Here is a 16,354-nt window from a genome sequence, read left to right on the forward strand (position 1 = left end):
TACACAGAGTCAGTGTCTTTATACCACTCACTCCACCATGGGTATGCACACACCCACTATTGGCTAACCACCAAATCACTTTGAGCAGTCACCTGTTTTCTCCTTCACCACACCCCACCTAGAGCTCCCCCTCATGCTCCCTAATGTGCAGATGAGAGAGAGTTAAAAAGATAGACAGGGTGCAAAAGAAAAAGAAAGAAAGAGAGATAGACTATTTTCAGTGCCCCCACATCCCCTACTCAAAGCATCTCTGCCACTCACAGTTTTTTTGTCTAACACACCTGCCCTTCCCTTCCAATCCTGGGGGCACGGGATATCAGAGATGAGAGAGATAGGAAGACAGGGGGAGATCAGGCAGATAGGGTAGAGACAGAGATGACAGATAAATGTGGGGAATGAACAGAGATAAGAGAGAAATACTGAGGAGCAGGGTTGTTAGGAGAAACAGATAGAAATAGTGACAAAGTGAGACACATAGATGGGGAATGATAGGTCCAAAATACAGGTAGAGATAGACAATTTAATTGTATGGCACATATTGCAATAACTATCACCAGCCACATGTGGGGATATAAGAGGAGCTCCCACAAACCGTCTAGTGCCTTGAACAAATTATCTGACTTGTAGATTGTCTCTTCCAAGAAGTTGCGTTCTAGGTTCCAGGATACTGTTCCCTGTTACCTGTCTCCTATGGTACGTTGCTGCTTTACCTGCTGACCTGACTCAATCTGCTGCCTGATGAATGCTGCTACTGTGATTCCAGCTATTAGTGCATCATAAGGATTACCTGCTGCCCTGCTGAGGTATCTGCAGCACAGGCCTGCTACAAGACTATTGATTCCCAGACCAATACTTCAAGACCATCGGTTCCCAGGCCAATACTCACAGACCATCGGTACCCAGGCCAATACTCCCAGACCATTGGTTCCCTAGCTGATTGTGCTACCATCGATTGACATCTCATTTGTTTATCCACAGTTAAGTACAAGTAGACCCAGAGAGAGGACCGTGACCTGCCCGTCAGTAGCAGCAAAAAACGTTTTCCCTTGGGGAAAAATGTACCAATCTTTAGTTCTTCATGACCACCACTGGCCCACTACAGTCAAAGCTGGGAACACAAGATCATCCAGTCCTGACAGCCTTGTCATACGAGATTTATGACATTGATGTTTTACTTTACATGAGGATTTTCTAGATGTCTTATACTTTTTAAATTCAATTAAAGCTGAATACCTCTGCTTTACTGCAATGGCAATAGAGTGAGTTCTCCTGTGGGGGATCATATGTGTCTCACCACTACTTGATGTCCCTCTGCTGATTTCGGTCTATGTTGCCTTGGGGTAAGGCGTTCTATATGCGGTGTAAAGTGGCCACTACACCAGCATTTACCATTAGTGACTCCCAGCTTCCCATTCTGATGTCAGGTTGAGCCACCAGTTATGGTTTAATGGGTCGACCAGGTTTAGATTTACAAAACCATGGTTGGCCACTAGGGGTAGACAGCATCTAATTATATGCCTATACATGGTCGTTAGCATTTAGTGACACAGTGACAATAGATTGACAGGAGTAAGGCATCGACAGGAACCTGGTCAACAGTAGCAGGTCGAAACAGGTTTTTCATCTTTTTTTGGTGCTGAATGTCCGAGGGGTGCCTGTGGACACTACAGTATGTATGTGCACAGTGTTCGCTCGCATGGATCGCTGCACTCTATGTTCATTTTTATTGTAGAGTAGGAACTAAGTGGACCGGCACCAAAAAAAGATGAAAAATTAGTGTCAACCGTGTTACTGTTGACCAGGTTCCCGTTGACGCCTTTCTCTGGTCGATTTAGAGTAGCTGGTTATCTAAACATGGGCAACCAAATATAGGCGTCTAACTAAATGCCGTTGACCCCTAGTGGTCAACCATGGTATTGTCGGCCTAACCCCATTTGATCCGCCATCCAGATACCGGTGGTGTAAGGGTGGTGTAAGGTGTTGCTATCTCCAAAATCATGTATACACTTCCTTTTTCAACTCAGGGGTATGGTTTTAGGGTCCTATAGCTTTTCCTACTCTTACTTAGACTATCATCTACTCCATACATCCTATGACAGCACCTAATCCTCGGTTTCTGCCACCCTGATGATTATTTAATTGTCATGTTCACTAACACTTATATTTTCATGGTAAATGTTGGACAATTACCATGTAAACAGGGAGCAATCCAGCTCTGAATAGATAAGTTTAGTAGTATTAGAACAAGAGCAAAGTTCTTTATGTAGGTTCAGAAAGCATTTTATGTTTAGATAAAATAGATGAGTTGTAAAATTAGCTTTTTCGAATTTCACCTATAGTCTATTCTCTGAATATAATTACATGTATAAATGCCAAATAGTTATATTGTAAGTAATTATGTCACATAATATCACATTTGTAAATCTATACCCTTAAGTAAAATGATAGAGGGAACATATTGTTGAAATTAAGTCACAGAGATGAAAAGTACATTCATAGTCTTTATTAAATTAATTATACATTTATACATAAACATAAACAATTTTTAGCTGCCTAACAAGGGAAGATTTTGAGAGCATGCATGCTATTATGTTATAAGAGTGACAAACTAGTTCAGTCAAAATTGACTGTGATGTAATGGCAGCCGATTTAGGTCCGATTATGTGGATGTTGGATATTTCAGCAAAATCGTTTTGCAAAGTAGGCTAATGTAAAAGCATCAGAGTTCACTAAATGACAGCTACAGGTAGAAGCGTCAAGTAAAAGTTCTTATCCAGATGTATTTCATTGTTAAACATATAACTCGGCCAATGTAACGTTGAACACAAAACACTATAAAGTCAGACATATTTAGAGCTGGATGTTTTTTGGGAGAGTTGTAATTGGCAATGTTTAAATTCACTTACAAGTACACAATTAGAGCACATTTGTAACAAATAAACATTTTAAAAGTTATTTATAACATTTAAAAGACAAACTATTCGGCAAAATACACTTTGATCTGTCATGTAAGGCATGTACTGAATATGTAATTTTTTTAACTTTTCCCTCATCAACTGCACCTTATGCACATAAATATGCATATCAGATGCACCAGCAGCTTCTGGTGATTAAAATTATAAGCAGCATGCCTACTTTCTGTATGCAACTATGACTGTATCTGCATAGAAAATGTCATGCTACAGTCATTCCTAGCCAAACAGTGTAACATATTTTGTATACAGACACGGTTGCAATTACAAATAGAATACTATCATTGTATGTGACTGTATCTGCATACCATAGCAATGCACATAAGATGCATTTGATGAGGAAAAAGTGCAAAATTAACATGTGCAGATCAAAGTATATTTTTCTTCCGCATCGCATAGGAATGCGCATCAGATGCATTTGACAATCCATTCTGATTTATCCTTTAAGTACAATGATGTGTTTCACAAAGTTCACTTTTTCCTTTTTTAAACAAGTTATACTCAGAGTCGCCCACAGCAGCTGTATGTACTGCCCGCACCAGTGTCCAGGGTTCCCATTACATTCATTTTGTTGCATTAACAATGAGCCTAAAAAGCATATTTGTAAAAGAGTCTCTGGATAGACACACAATGTGGCTTATACCCCTTTCACAATTAACAAATAACCCAGGCCCCACCCAGGTTGTTGCCGGGTCAACCCGGGTCTCTGTGCTTTGGAAAAACCTGGGTCAAGCAACCTGGTATTCCGACCCATGTTAAAAGAGGGTTTTACCCGGGTCGGACGTCACCTCACAAATGCCGGGTCGCTCCAGGCATTTGCAATGTGAAATGTGAGAGGGGTATTAGTAGCAAAGTCTGTGGATCCCCAAATAAGGGGGTGTCCTACACAAGAAAACATTGTCTGCAGTCTCAATAAAGGCTTAACTGTCTTTCACTCTGTTATTCAATTCTACTTGTCTATCAAATACCATTGAGCTACCATACCCTCATCACTTTTCCACATCCTGCCTTCAAAATAAATGATGATCATAACAATAATAATAATAATCATCATCATCAATCTAATTAGTTATTGCTAAATTAAACACTCAATCTAATTGCAGCATGCTCTTGAGGAATATAATCTGTTGTTAAAGTCGAGTTACACACACGCCATTTTAGGATAGTATGGCCGCCATTTTGGTTCGCAGAGCTGCGCAAATAAAGTATAATACCCGAGTCTGTGTAACGAAGTGGACCATAAGCGCAGCCATACTAATACACATAAATTCATAATGTGTCACTAACACTAAATAAAATATAGTTAATTAAAGGATTAGTGCACTACACATAGTTTAATTAGAAATACACGATTGTTTCTGTACATGTTGTCGCAGCCAAATATTCGCAAGTCCTATGGTCTGATAATTACGGACAAAATACCTATTATATGTACTTCTGCCATGTGTCCTGTGTGAGACAAAGGAATGCAGTTGTAACCACTTCTTGTTGCTGCTTACGACCCCCGACGACGATGCCAGCAAACAAAAGGACACCAAAGTACCCTTCCCCCCTTCACTTCTCCAAGCCAGATGTAATACCTTGCCCCAATCACTGAGGACTGGACATTTGAACCCTTAACCAATCGTAAGGGCCTTTGACCCCCTTTCCTGGACCCTATAAGATAGCCATCCCTGAGCTGGCTCGCTCTCTCTCACTTTGGCACTGCTGATAATCAGCTGTATCCCCTCACCATTGACCCGGGCTATAGTTCAATTTGAATATAGCGAGCTCCGACCGGACTGCGCTGCGCATATTCCATGACGGTAACATTTGTGTTCCCCTTCTGTGTAACGTGGCTGATTATAATTGTATTCTGTATATGTTACTGTTCCCCTGTTTAGTTTATAGTATATTAGTATTGTTATATAATTGTATCACGTGTTATCCTGTATTTTCTTATTTCTGTAATCCCCTTTTGTCCGCTAGGGACTAAATACACTATATTGGAGAATCTATCTCCTCAATTGTCATATCATGGTCTCGTCTATTATTCGCATCTAGCGATAACGTATATTACGGACATTGTCCTTAAAAGGTATTCGCAGATTAGAGACTAAGGGGCAGATTTATTAAGCTTGGAGAAGAGATAAACTGGAGATAAAGCGGAGAAAAGGTAAAAGGAGATAAAGCACCAGCCAATCATCTCCCAACTGTCTTTTTCAAACACAGCTGATTGGCTGTGCTTTATCTCATTTTACCTTTTCTCCGTTTTATCTCCAGTTTATCTCTTCTCCAAGCTTCATAAATCTGCCCCTAAGTACTGCGAAGGGATTTCCAATTACTGCAACTGATTTATCGTGTACAATACACAGAAAAGGTACGCTACGCTGCACTACGTTTTGTTCGCACGTAGCTAGGAATAAAGGGTACGCAAGTTACGGAATAAGTACGTAAACTGCACATTTCACTTATTGTTCTTTGATCATATAAATATCAGGTATTGATACTGTATACACACATGAATTTTATTCTCAAACATTATTTTAAGAAGTTTATTTTGAGAACCACTAAACTTATTTTACTGCAGTGTTTTTTTGTTTATATTATGTAAATGATTAGGATTTTATTCAAGCAAAGTTTAGGAAAATAAATCTGATGATTATTAGGATTTCTGACATTCAAATGTGCTGCATGTATGTAATTACATTCTACAGTGTTTGTATTAAATAATGACTTTCCATTAACAGCTTTTGTGTCTTTTTCTTCCAATTTTAGAATAGTTTAATTGTATTTGAGCTAACTGGAGAGTTTTAGAGTTTGTTTTCAGGACATCAGAAGGAATCTCCAAATCTGAGGGTTTTTGATGGATTGATGACACCTTTCTTTGGTAGAATTTAAAAACACTCTGCAGATAACTTTCTCGGTTACAACTTTCTCTTTTAAAAATGATTGTGTAACAAACTGGTAAAAGGTGACAGGATATTACTCCATATATTGAAGCCAGTATGGCCACAGCTTCTACAGCAGAAACATATATGCCCCCAGAGGCATTTGTGTAGATTGGAATGAAGATAATCCAGACAAACATGTATACAAGCATGCTAAATGTGATACACCTGGCCTCATTGTATTTCTCCGGCAATTTTCTTCCTTTATATGCTAGTAGGAAACAAACCAATGCAAGTAATCCAATGTAGCCTAACATAAAGCCAAATGCTATATAAGATCCTTCATCACACTGAAGGCTGATCACCTGAGGTATTGTGTAGATTTTAACAAAACCCGGACCCTTCAGTGTGAGCCACAGAATACAAATTCACAACTGAATACCAGTTAAGACAATGATAATAGCGATTGGCTGGTACGTTAATGTCATTAACTTTTGTCCCCTTGAGGCTGACTCAAAAGCTAGAAGAATTCGAATAGATTTGATCAAGACACAGGAAATAGAGACGGTGAAGCTGATGCCATAGAAAGGTTGTCTGATCTTACATATCGTGTCACTTGGTTCGCCAATGAAAAAACAAATTCCCACCAAGCTAAATAGCAAAGATGTCATCAATAAGTATGTATAATGCCCCCCTGCTGCTTTAACCACTGGACTGTCAGCATATTTTACAAACATTATTCCAGTTATAAACAAAGCCACAAATCCAACAGCAGCAAAAGTCACCACTGTAATAGCAAATGGGTCCGCCCACTTAAAATATTGAGCAGTCCTATTTTCACATTGAGAGCTTCCATTATTCGACCACTGATTTTCTGTACACCTTTGACATCCAGTCATGTCTGAAACAATAATAATAACAAAAAGTTACATGTGTACAATATTTTGTCTAGACTGCATAGAGGATCGGAGACAAGTCATATTAGTATGCACTTGCAGATCACAGTTGTTTTCTGACATTCCTGAGAAAAGCATGTTACTTTTACTTTGTGATAAATAAATGTATGTGTGTTTTCTGGCATAAAATAACATAAACAAATATAACTGAGGACAGGGGAGGTGGCACTGGCGTTATAATAAATGTAACTGGGTTTGGGATAAAGGGCACTGGTTATGGGATAAATGTCACTGGGTGGGGAGAAAGGGCACTGGTTATGGGATAAATGTCACTGGGTGGGGAGAAAGGGCACTGGTTATGGGATAAATGTCACTGGGTGGAGAGAAGGAGCACTGGCTATTGGATACATGTAAGGGGTGGAGAGAAACGGCACTGGCTATAGGATAAAGGTAACTGTGTGGGGAGCAAGGACACTGGCTATAGGATAAATCTCACTGGGTGGGGAGAGGGGGCGCTGGCTATAGGATAAATGTCACTGGGTGGGGAGAGGGGGCGCTGGCTATAGGATAAATGTCACTGGGTGGGGAGAAGGATCACTGGCTAAAGGATAAATGTAAATGGGTGGAGAGAGGGGACACTAGCTGTAGGATAAATGTAACTTGGTGGGGAGAAAGGGCAATGGCTATAGGATAAATGTCACTGGGTGGGGAGAAGGAGCACTGGCTATATAATAAATGTCACTGGGTGGGAAGAAGGGGCACTGGCTATATAATAAATGTCACTGGGTGGGAAGAAGGGGCACTGGGTATAGGACAAATGCAAGTGGGTGGAGAGAAAGGGTACTGGCTATAGGATAAATGTAACTGGGTGGGGAGAAAGGGCTCTGGTTATAGGAGAAATGTCACTGTGTGGGGAGAAGGGGCACTGGCTATAGGATAAATGTCACTGGGTGGGGAGAAGGGGCACTGGCTATATGATTAATGTCAGTAGGTGGGTAAAGGGGCACTAGCTATAGGATAAATGTAACTGGGTGGGGAGAAGCACTGGCTATAGGATAAATGTCACTGGGTGGGGAGAAGGATCACTGACTATAGGATAAATGTAAATGGGTGGGGAGAGGGGACATTAGCTACAGGTTAATTGTAACTGAGTGGGGATAGGGGGCACTTGCTTTATGGTAACTGTAGCTGGGAGAAGGTGCATTGGGTATAGGATGAATGCACATGATGTTGTAATGTAAAGGTATTTATTTTGAGAGTTGTCTAAGTCACTACTATTGGCATTGCATTTAGTGATTTACGTTATTACGATTCATGAGTACCATTAGCACAAAGTAACAAAAACAGTAACAGCACCATCGGCTGGAAGACACGTTTAGCCCCTTTGTGGGCTTGTTCATATCCTGTGTGTGCCATTAACAAAATCTCTCTATTTGAATGTGTATCAGCACCACACAGGCGAGAAACGTGTCTTCCAGCCGATGGTGCTGTTAATGCACCTCACCCCTTGACCCTTATTACAGCACCTGCAAGATGACAGCAATCACAGCCAACATCACAGCACAGGGACAGGCACGATCATTACTGCTTACCTACCAGCCTCACTACGCCATGGAGGCTCAGCCAGCACCTGCCTGTCTAAGGGCAGTTTTAACTTGCTGCGCAGGGCAAAGATCTGACACACGCAGGGCCTCCGACAGGGGGGTGCTGTGTGTACAGCTGTCCCGGGCCCCAGCATCTGAAAGGGCCCGGTCAGCTCACCCCCCTATGACGGCTGATAAGCTGGCTCCGGCTGATGAAGGAGCAGGAAAGGGTGGAATGGGGCTGGCATGAAAAGAGAGGAGAGTGAGGAAGTGCGGCACATGTGGAGAGACTCACAAGGAGTGCAGTGAGCGGCGTGTGTGCGACCACCGGGACCCGGACCCGCAGCAGCACCAGTGACCGGCGCCGGGAGGTGTAGCCACCAAGTGTGCAGGCAAGTGACAGTGGGAGGCAGCGCCGCTGGCAGCCACGCTCAGTGAGACTCGCGGCAGGCTGGGGGGCGCGTATCCTGGCCACAGTGTCCCCGGAGAAAGGGAGAGAGCTGCAGCCACAGCAGGGACAGAGGGGAGAGCCGCGGTAAGGAGTGCCCGGGACCCGCAGAGAGAGGCAGCCGCGGTTACTGAGTGACGGCCGGAGTCCGCTGATTGGCAGGCTGAACTGCCCTCATCCCCCACCAGTGGAGGAGCTCCCAAAGTGAAGCCATCAGGCTGCAACGTGGCACCCACACCCCAGCAGTGTACAGTGAGGCACCCATCTGACTAAACACTTCTATGATAAATTGGAGTGCAAGGGGTCTGTGTCTGGGGACTGTTTGGCCTTATAGATACCTACACTAATATATATATATATATATATATATATATATATATATATAGGTAAGTAGGTGTATCGGGTTGGCACTCGTGGCTTCAATAAAAATCCGGTGCCAGGAACATAATAGAGCAATAAGAGACACTTACCCCCTCAGAGAAAGGATGGATCCGGCACACGGTAGTATAGGTGAAGAAAAAGAGGTTTATTAAGAGTGCAACATTGCACTAAGTGACAGCTGCTGACCTGACAGCCGTTTCAACTGCTGGGTGCAGTTTTCATCAGATAATCTGCCTGCTGAGTTTTATTTTCGACTGCTGCTGCCACCCGCTATATATATAGTGGGCGCCAACAAAAATCTTGCCTAGGGCATCAAATTGGATAAGGCCGGCTCTGCCCGATATGGCGACGACCAGCCGAGGAGCAGTGGCGATTCATACAGTTTACATGTTAATGACTCTCAGCAGTGGGATTGCTCAGCTCTGTGAATATTACCACTTGAGCGCAAACAGTTGTATGTGATTAAGGATGAGTACACTTATCTCACATATCAATGACTCTCAGCAGTGGGATTAATGAATGGTGATGCAAGATGGAATTGTCCTTGGGCCCTCCCACCCACCCTTATGTTGCGGAAATAGGACATGCACACTTTAACAAAAAAAACATTTCAGCGATAGACAGGGCCTACAAAACTGTGGCTGAAATTATTGGTTTGTTTGAGCCCCCACACTAAAAAAACAATTCATATCTCCCTGTACAAACTGGCTCTACAGAGACAAGATGTCATTGTCACTCTTCATCCTCCTCCTCTGATTCCTCGCCCCCTTCAGTGTGTACTTCCTCATCCTCACAGATTATCAATTCGTCACTGACCAGGTTCCCCGCTGCACTTAAAACTCTTTCGGAGTACACACTGGAGGGGGGGGGGGAACTCAGGTCAAATAGAGCCAGTTTTTACAGGAGCTTCCAAACTGCCTTTTTTTCCTGCCAGTACAGTTAAGGACTGTCTGACATGTCTACTTGGATGCTGTCACCAAAGTAATCCTCCCCCATTTTTTCATTGGTGACAGCATCCAATGCAGCGACTGTAGACATGTCAGCAATTGCTGGCAGGTCCTTTAGTCCGGACCAGATGTCCAAACTCCCTCTTGTCTGCCCTGCATCCCCGCCATCGGCTCATATGGGAAATCGCAGCTGTTTCCTCGGAGCCACAGGTGTGGGAGAAAATTAAGGAGGAGCTGTGGCCGTTTCACAGTTCCCTTCAGATGACAATCTCCTGAACAGCATTTCTTTGCACCTTTGTAGACTTGTATCCACCGGAAACAGAGACACAACATACGCTTTAAACCGAGGATCGAGTACGGGGGCCAGAATGTATTTAACATTGACTTTAACAGACTGACCACCCTCGTATCCTGGCAAAAGGTATGGTAGGCTTTATCCACAAGAGCTACATGCTTTGCGGAAATGCAACGCTTTAGCTCCTCCTTCACTTTGTCCAGCTGCTTCTGCAACAGCCTGATCAGGGGAATCACCTGACTCAAGCTGGCGGTGTCGGAACAGCAGCATATAGAGGGGGAGTTCCAGTGCATCACCACCTCTTGTTTAAGCTGATGGCAGGGCAGGTTGAGTAGTTTTTGCTGCCGCTCCAGCCTTTGGCAGGCAGTGGTAGAATGCCGAAAGTGTCAGCAAATTTTGTGGGCCACTGCAAGCATCACCTGCACGCTCCTGTCACTTCTGATGAAATGCTGCACCACCAAATTTATTGTGTGAGCAAAACATGGAACGTGCTGGAAATTTCCCATGTGTAATGCCCGCACAATGTTACTCGTGTTGTCCGACACCACAAATCCCCAGGAGAGTCTAAGGGGGTAATCCACTGGGAGATGATTTCCTTCAGTTTCTCTAAGAGGTTGTCGGCGTTGGGTCTCTTCCTGAAGCCGGAGATACACAGCGTAGCCTGCCTTAGAAGGATATGGCATGCAGGAGATGCTGCTGCGAAAGGCGATGCATCTACCCAGTGGGCTGTCAGTCATATAATCCTTAGTTTGCCCTAATCCACTTGTCCACATATCCGTAGTTAAGTGGATAGAGGGTACTGCCGCATTTTTCAGGGCACTGGGGACACTTGTCTTGACTTCTCTGTACATCCCGGAAATCACCTACCTAGTGAAGTGGAATCTAGACGGATTTGGTACCGGGGACACAATACCTCTATCAACGACTAAATCCCACTCCACTTATGGCAGACAACGGATGCACATCTAACATGCATGATAACTGTATCTGTCAAGGCCACAGTTATCCGCTTTGCCATGGGATGACTGCTGTCGTACTTCGTCCTCATGATGGTCAATTGCTTAGTGAAAGACATAGCGGTCTTACGAATTCCCCTCTCGGATGATGACTGACTCCCGGCAGCAACAGCAGCAGTGGCAGTAGTAGGCGTAGCACTGCAGGATCCTCTGGAGGAATTCTGGATTGAGGAGTCAGTCCTACTGGTGACATGGCCTGCAAGACTCCCCCTAATCTGGATTGAGGAGGAAATTGATGAGGAGGGAGTTTCTGGTGTGGTTTTCAGGCACTTGGCTCCAACAGGAGGACCCAGGGGATTAGGTGTCCCTGGACTGCTGACAGTCCTAGCCACAGTTCCTGATCTAAGAACTGATTTATGAAGGGTCTTCAGGTGACGTATAAGGGAGGATGTCCCTAGGTGGGCACGATCCTTACCCCTGCTTATTGGAGCTTTACATAAGCTACATATGGCAATACATTTATTGTCTGGATTATTTGGATAAAACAAATTCGGTAATTATGTAGTACCCAGGCACCCACTAAGCACTTTGCTTTGTGGGCTATTCTGCATAAGAACGCATCGCATTACATGACCCCAGGGGCGGATCCAGGATAAAATGACAGGGGGGGCACCATGATAAAAAAGGGTTTGGGTGGGGGAGGGGCAGTGTTAGTAGTGCCAGTGTACATGCTAAGAGAGCAGCAGGAGAGGGTGGGAATGGAATTAAAAATAGGCCCTGGCATTCAAAGTACGCAGGCCCACCATGGCGACAAAAGTGAAGGATGTAGTTGTGCGCGCGCCAAAGGCGCGCTCCAGAAAAGGGTGTGTGGTCACTCAACAGGGGGCGTGTCAACACCATATACAATTTCTACACATTATGCAACAAAATACTAGACCCCATTATACTTGCCCCTTACACATGATGCCAAATGGAATGAGCCAAAATTGACATAATGCCACATGGATTGAGCCAAAATTCAAATAATGCCATATGGATTGTGTCAAAATTCACATAATGCCACATGGATTGAGCCAAAATTTACATAATAACACACACGGATTGTGTCAAAATTCACATAATGCCAAATGGATTGTGTCAAAATTCACATAATGCCACACGGATTGAGCCAAATGCATAAAATGCCATACGGATTGAGCCAAAATTCACATAATGCCACATGGATTGAGCCAAAATCCACATAATGCCACACGGATTGAGCCAAAATTTACATAATGCTACACGGATTGGGAAAAAATTCACATAATGCCACACGGATTGAGCCAAAATTCTCATAATGCCACACGGATTGAGCCAAAATTCTCATAATGCCATACGGATTGAGCCAGAATTCACATAATGCCACACAGATTAAGCCAAAATTCACAATACACTTCATAAACAGGGACATTGTCCACCAAAGGCGCGCATTAAACATTTACACCATAATGTCCATTACACATTAAGTTACACGCCATTATGTCCATTATGTGTTATGCCAAATACTGTACCATAATGCCTATTAAAAATTATGCTACATAAGTGCTGCTTCTCTACATGCTCATTGCCAAGGGTTCCATGCTCATTGCCAGAGGTTCCATGCTCGTTGCCATGTGGGATTACATGCTCATTGCCAAGGGAGAATACATGCTCGTGGTAAATAGGGGACAGCCACCGCCAGGCAGAAGTGATAGCCACTGACAGTGGCAGAGCCTGGCTGTATTCAGAGCACTACAGGTCCCGGCTATTTGAAATAATACCCCTTTCACACCAGAAAATGCATTCCCAGGTTGGCCCCTTTTACACCAGCCTAGTCCCTGCATTTTCTGGTGTGAGGGGATGAGAAAACCACCCCTCCCCCCTTTAACCAGTTATCTCATTTAACCGGCTATATCTTTGGAACCAACTGACCCATTTACATGAGACAAGTATTATATTGAAGAACTTTTGAGTGGGCTTTGAATGATTTTGGTCCAGTGAAACTGGAACATTTGGTTCCAGAGTAATCTGCCCTCAAAATCATGAACAGCCATGAAATTACATTTCAAAAATAAAAAAATCTCTGGAACCGATTGACCGATTTGGACCAGCCGGGTATCATATTGAAGGCCCAGCGATTTGGAATTGAATGATATCAACCACAAGCTTCTGTGATGCCAGGGCGGGAACGGGCAGCCGTCGGAACTGGGTGGGGGTCGGAATTTACGGGTTCCATATTATCCTATGGGGAAAAAACGTTACAGGTTTGCCAGGCGATATCTCCGGTTCCCGGGGGCTAGAGACACGGGACTGGGCTCGTTCGAAAGCCCTGGTCCTTAGCTACAAAATAAATGACAGGGGGGCACATGCCCGGGTGCCCCCCCCCTGAATCCGCCATTGCATGACCCGTTTTAGTACCATACGATGCGTGCGATGTGATCTTACTAAGTAATTTATTCACTGCTCTTTTGCTGCGGGTTTATCGAATCGCATGCCATTGTACCTCACTATGCGATGTGATCTTACTAAGTAATTTATTCACTGCTCTTTATCCGTGGGCTTATCGCATCGCATTCCATTGTACCTCATGCAAAATTTTTTATGGTGTGATGGCATTAACTGTACTACAATTTTTAGCCACCCTATCCACAGCAACCCAAAGCATTGCGAGCGCAGCAAGTCCCCACTATCCAAGCCAGAGAGGTTGCGTAACGCATCCTCCCAACCTTTTCATACCCCCACTAACCACGTCGGCATGGAGTTGATGTTATATAGTGTGGCAAATGCAGCAAGGGGACACGGAAAACATGTAAACTAATCTGTGGCCGCTCGCCACGCTTCAGAATGAAAAGGTCGGGAGGATGCGTTCCGCCGCCGCTCGCCATGCTTCGGGGTGGCATGGATAGTGGAGGGGTTTTAGGAACACATTCACACCAGCCATACAAAACATCTGACACAGTAATGTGGACATGTGTTAACGTTAAACTGTAAATTCACTTAGTAATGATTTGATTAATAACATATATTAACAATAAGATAATTAACAATAATATGAACAATAATAAAGATAATGCCCAATAATAAAGATAATGCCCAATAATAAGGATAATTAAAGACAAAACAAGGAAAAAGGCAGTGAATTAGCCTTTGGCATAAGTGTCAGAGCGTGGAGAATTCTGCCAATGGTATGACTCCAAGTGGTACCTTGAGGTACCTCAGTGACGTTTATTCCTCCATTTGCAGGCCTCCCACAGCCGCTCTATGTTTTGAGTGTGGACCCCTTACTCAGGGTCAACAAAATTGAACCTATGATTACCCTGGCATGTTCATACCCTACTGGCTGAAGTTCATCGGTATTATATGCTCCCCAGCAGTCCGAGTATATCACAGATCCGGGAGCGACATGGGTATTTATAGCAGGATAGTGGTGTCTCAGGCAATAGTAATCAGTGCTTGCATATAAATCACATGTGATAGGTCTCTCAATACTGGCTTGATGCTAGGTACATTTGAATCCACATCTCTAGTGTGGGCCGGTATAAGGAAAAGTGTTTACATGGCACCATGGCCTAATAATGGGAAAAGGTATTGCACTATTTGGTATGTTTGTGGTGTATTGCTTTCACACTAATAAGGCTGTCTAATTTAGTACCTTGTAGAGTTATGTGTAACTGGATATTGTTGCACACTATTTCACCTGTTGTTTTCAGCCATGTTTGGTGAGTATAATGGTTTCCCAACTTCTTTCACCCTGTCTGTTTTGTATATACTAAGTAATGCCAAGGTCAGCTCAGCAAAGCCAACCTACAGCAAGTGTTTTTTGCGATGCAATGTTTTAGCCGTTTGTTGTGGCGCATACACGCTGTTAATGTAAAAATGAACAATAAAGTTATTACCAAACACACACCAGAGAGCAGAGCAGACAGTGGCACTAGTAGGCACTGGCAGTCACCCAGCAGCAAAAGAAAGACAGCTCCTAAGTTCTAACCTAACTAACCTAACAAAACTCCGCATACAGAGCCTAACTACTATCCTTTCCCTACTCAGTTTAACGCACGAGTGACAAATGGCGCCGGATGCTCGCTGTATATATATAGAGGTCCGGATCTCGCGAGAATCCGATGCCGGGCAATGATGTTTTCCCGGCGCGCCCGGATCCGAGTCAGGCGGAAAGCACCAAGCACCGCTCGGATCCAGGCTGGGATTCTCACCGTTCATGTGGGCTCGGATCTGGGAAATCTACAATTTAATAATGTTCATCAAGACTGCCACCATTGTGGTGTTGACAGTTTTCATGTCAACATTGTTATTGTTGACATTTTGGCTACATACCATCTTGATTACATTCCATATGAGGCATTAGATGTAAGCCAGGGTGAGTTCATGCATGTGTAACCAACAAGCAAAATTGTAATGTGGTTTTGTGAGATGAAATATATAAATAACATATTTGAAGTGGAGGGTGGTATAACAATGCAATAGAATTACAAAAAAAATGCACCTGGAGGCCAATTTTGAAGGCCCAATGTTAACTAATGTTATGATAGTGAATGGGAATGTAATTAATGCTATGTTGTTGAGTTTCAATAAATAGAATCACAAGGATAGGTCACAATGAAGGCAAAGATACAGTAGGCCATGATGCCGAATTAATTTAACATGCCTCTGTGCTTGAGTAGACCTCAGATCACTATCAATATTTTTATTGATGTACCATATTAACCCTGATCTTTGTAAATTAACCAACTCTGTTAAGACAACCCACTAATGTGTACAATTCTTACCTGCTTCAGGTGAATAATAATTCTCTGCACATGCATCACATTCATAGCAGCAGCTTATTATGGAGTATTTTTGGTAGTATCCAGGACGACATGATTTGGAACAATTAGAAAAGGGAGCCTGTAAAAGTTCATACAGTAATTAAATGATGTACTGATTTCAAAAAATAAAAAAAAAACATTCTATTGAAGCATAAATGTTTATGC

General features: G+C 43.3%; 1 protein-coding gene across 1 annotated transcript in view; it reads right to left on the reverse strand.

Annotated features, from left to right (window-relative positions):
• Positions 1-6,243: 6,243 nt before the first annotated feature.
• The window catches only part of LOC146063919 (G-protein coupled receptor family C group 6 member A-like), a 50,944-nt gene continuing 40,833 nt past the window's right edge, over positions 6,244-16,354 (reverse strand). Inside the window, exons 5-6 of the mRNA XM_083176832.1 lie at positions 16,151-16,268; positions 6,244-6,743 (exon numbers count right to left, since the gene is read on the reverse strand). Of these exons, the coding sequence (XP_083032958.1) occupies positions 6,271-6,743; positions 16,151-16,268 (591 nt within the window). The 3' untranslated portion in view covers positions 6,244-6,270. The remainder of the gene's footprint in view (positions 6,744-16,150; positions 16,269-16,354) is intronic.

The sequence above is a fragment of the Crinia signifera genome, chromosome 3 (assembly GCF_055691185.1).
Source record: "Crinia signifera chromosome 3, ASM5569118v1, whole genome shotgun sequence".
In the NCBI taxonomy this organism is placed as follows: Eukaryota; Metazoa; Chordata; class Amphibia; order Anura; family Myobatrachidae; genus Crinia; species Crinia signifera.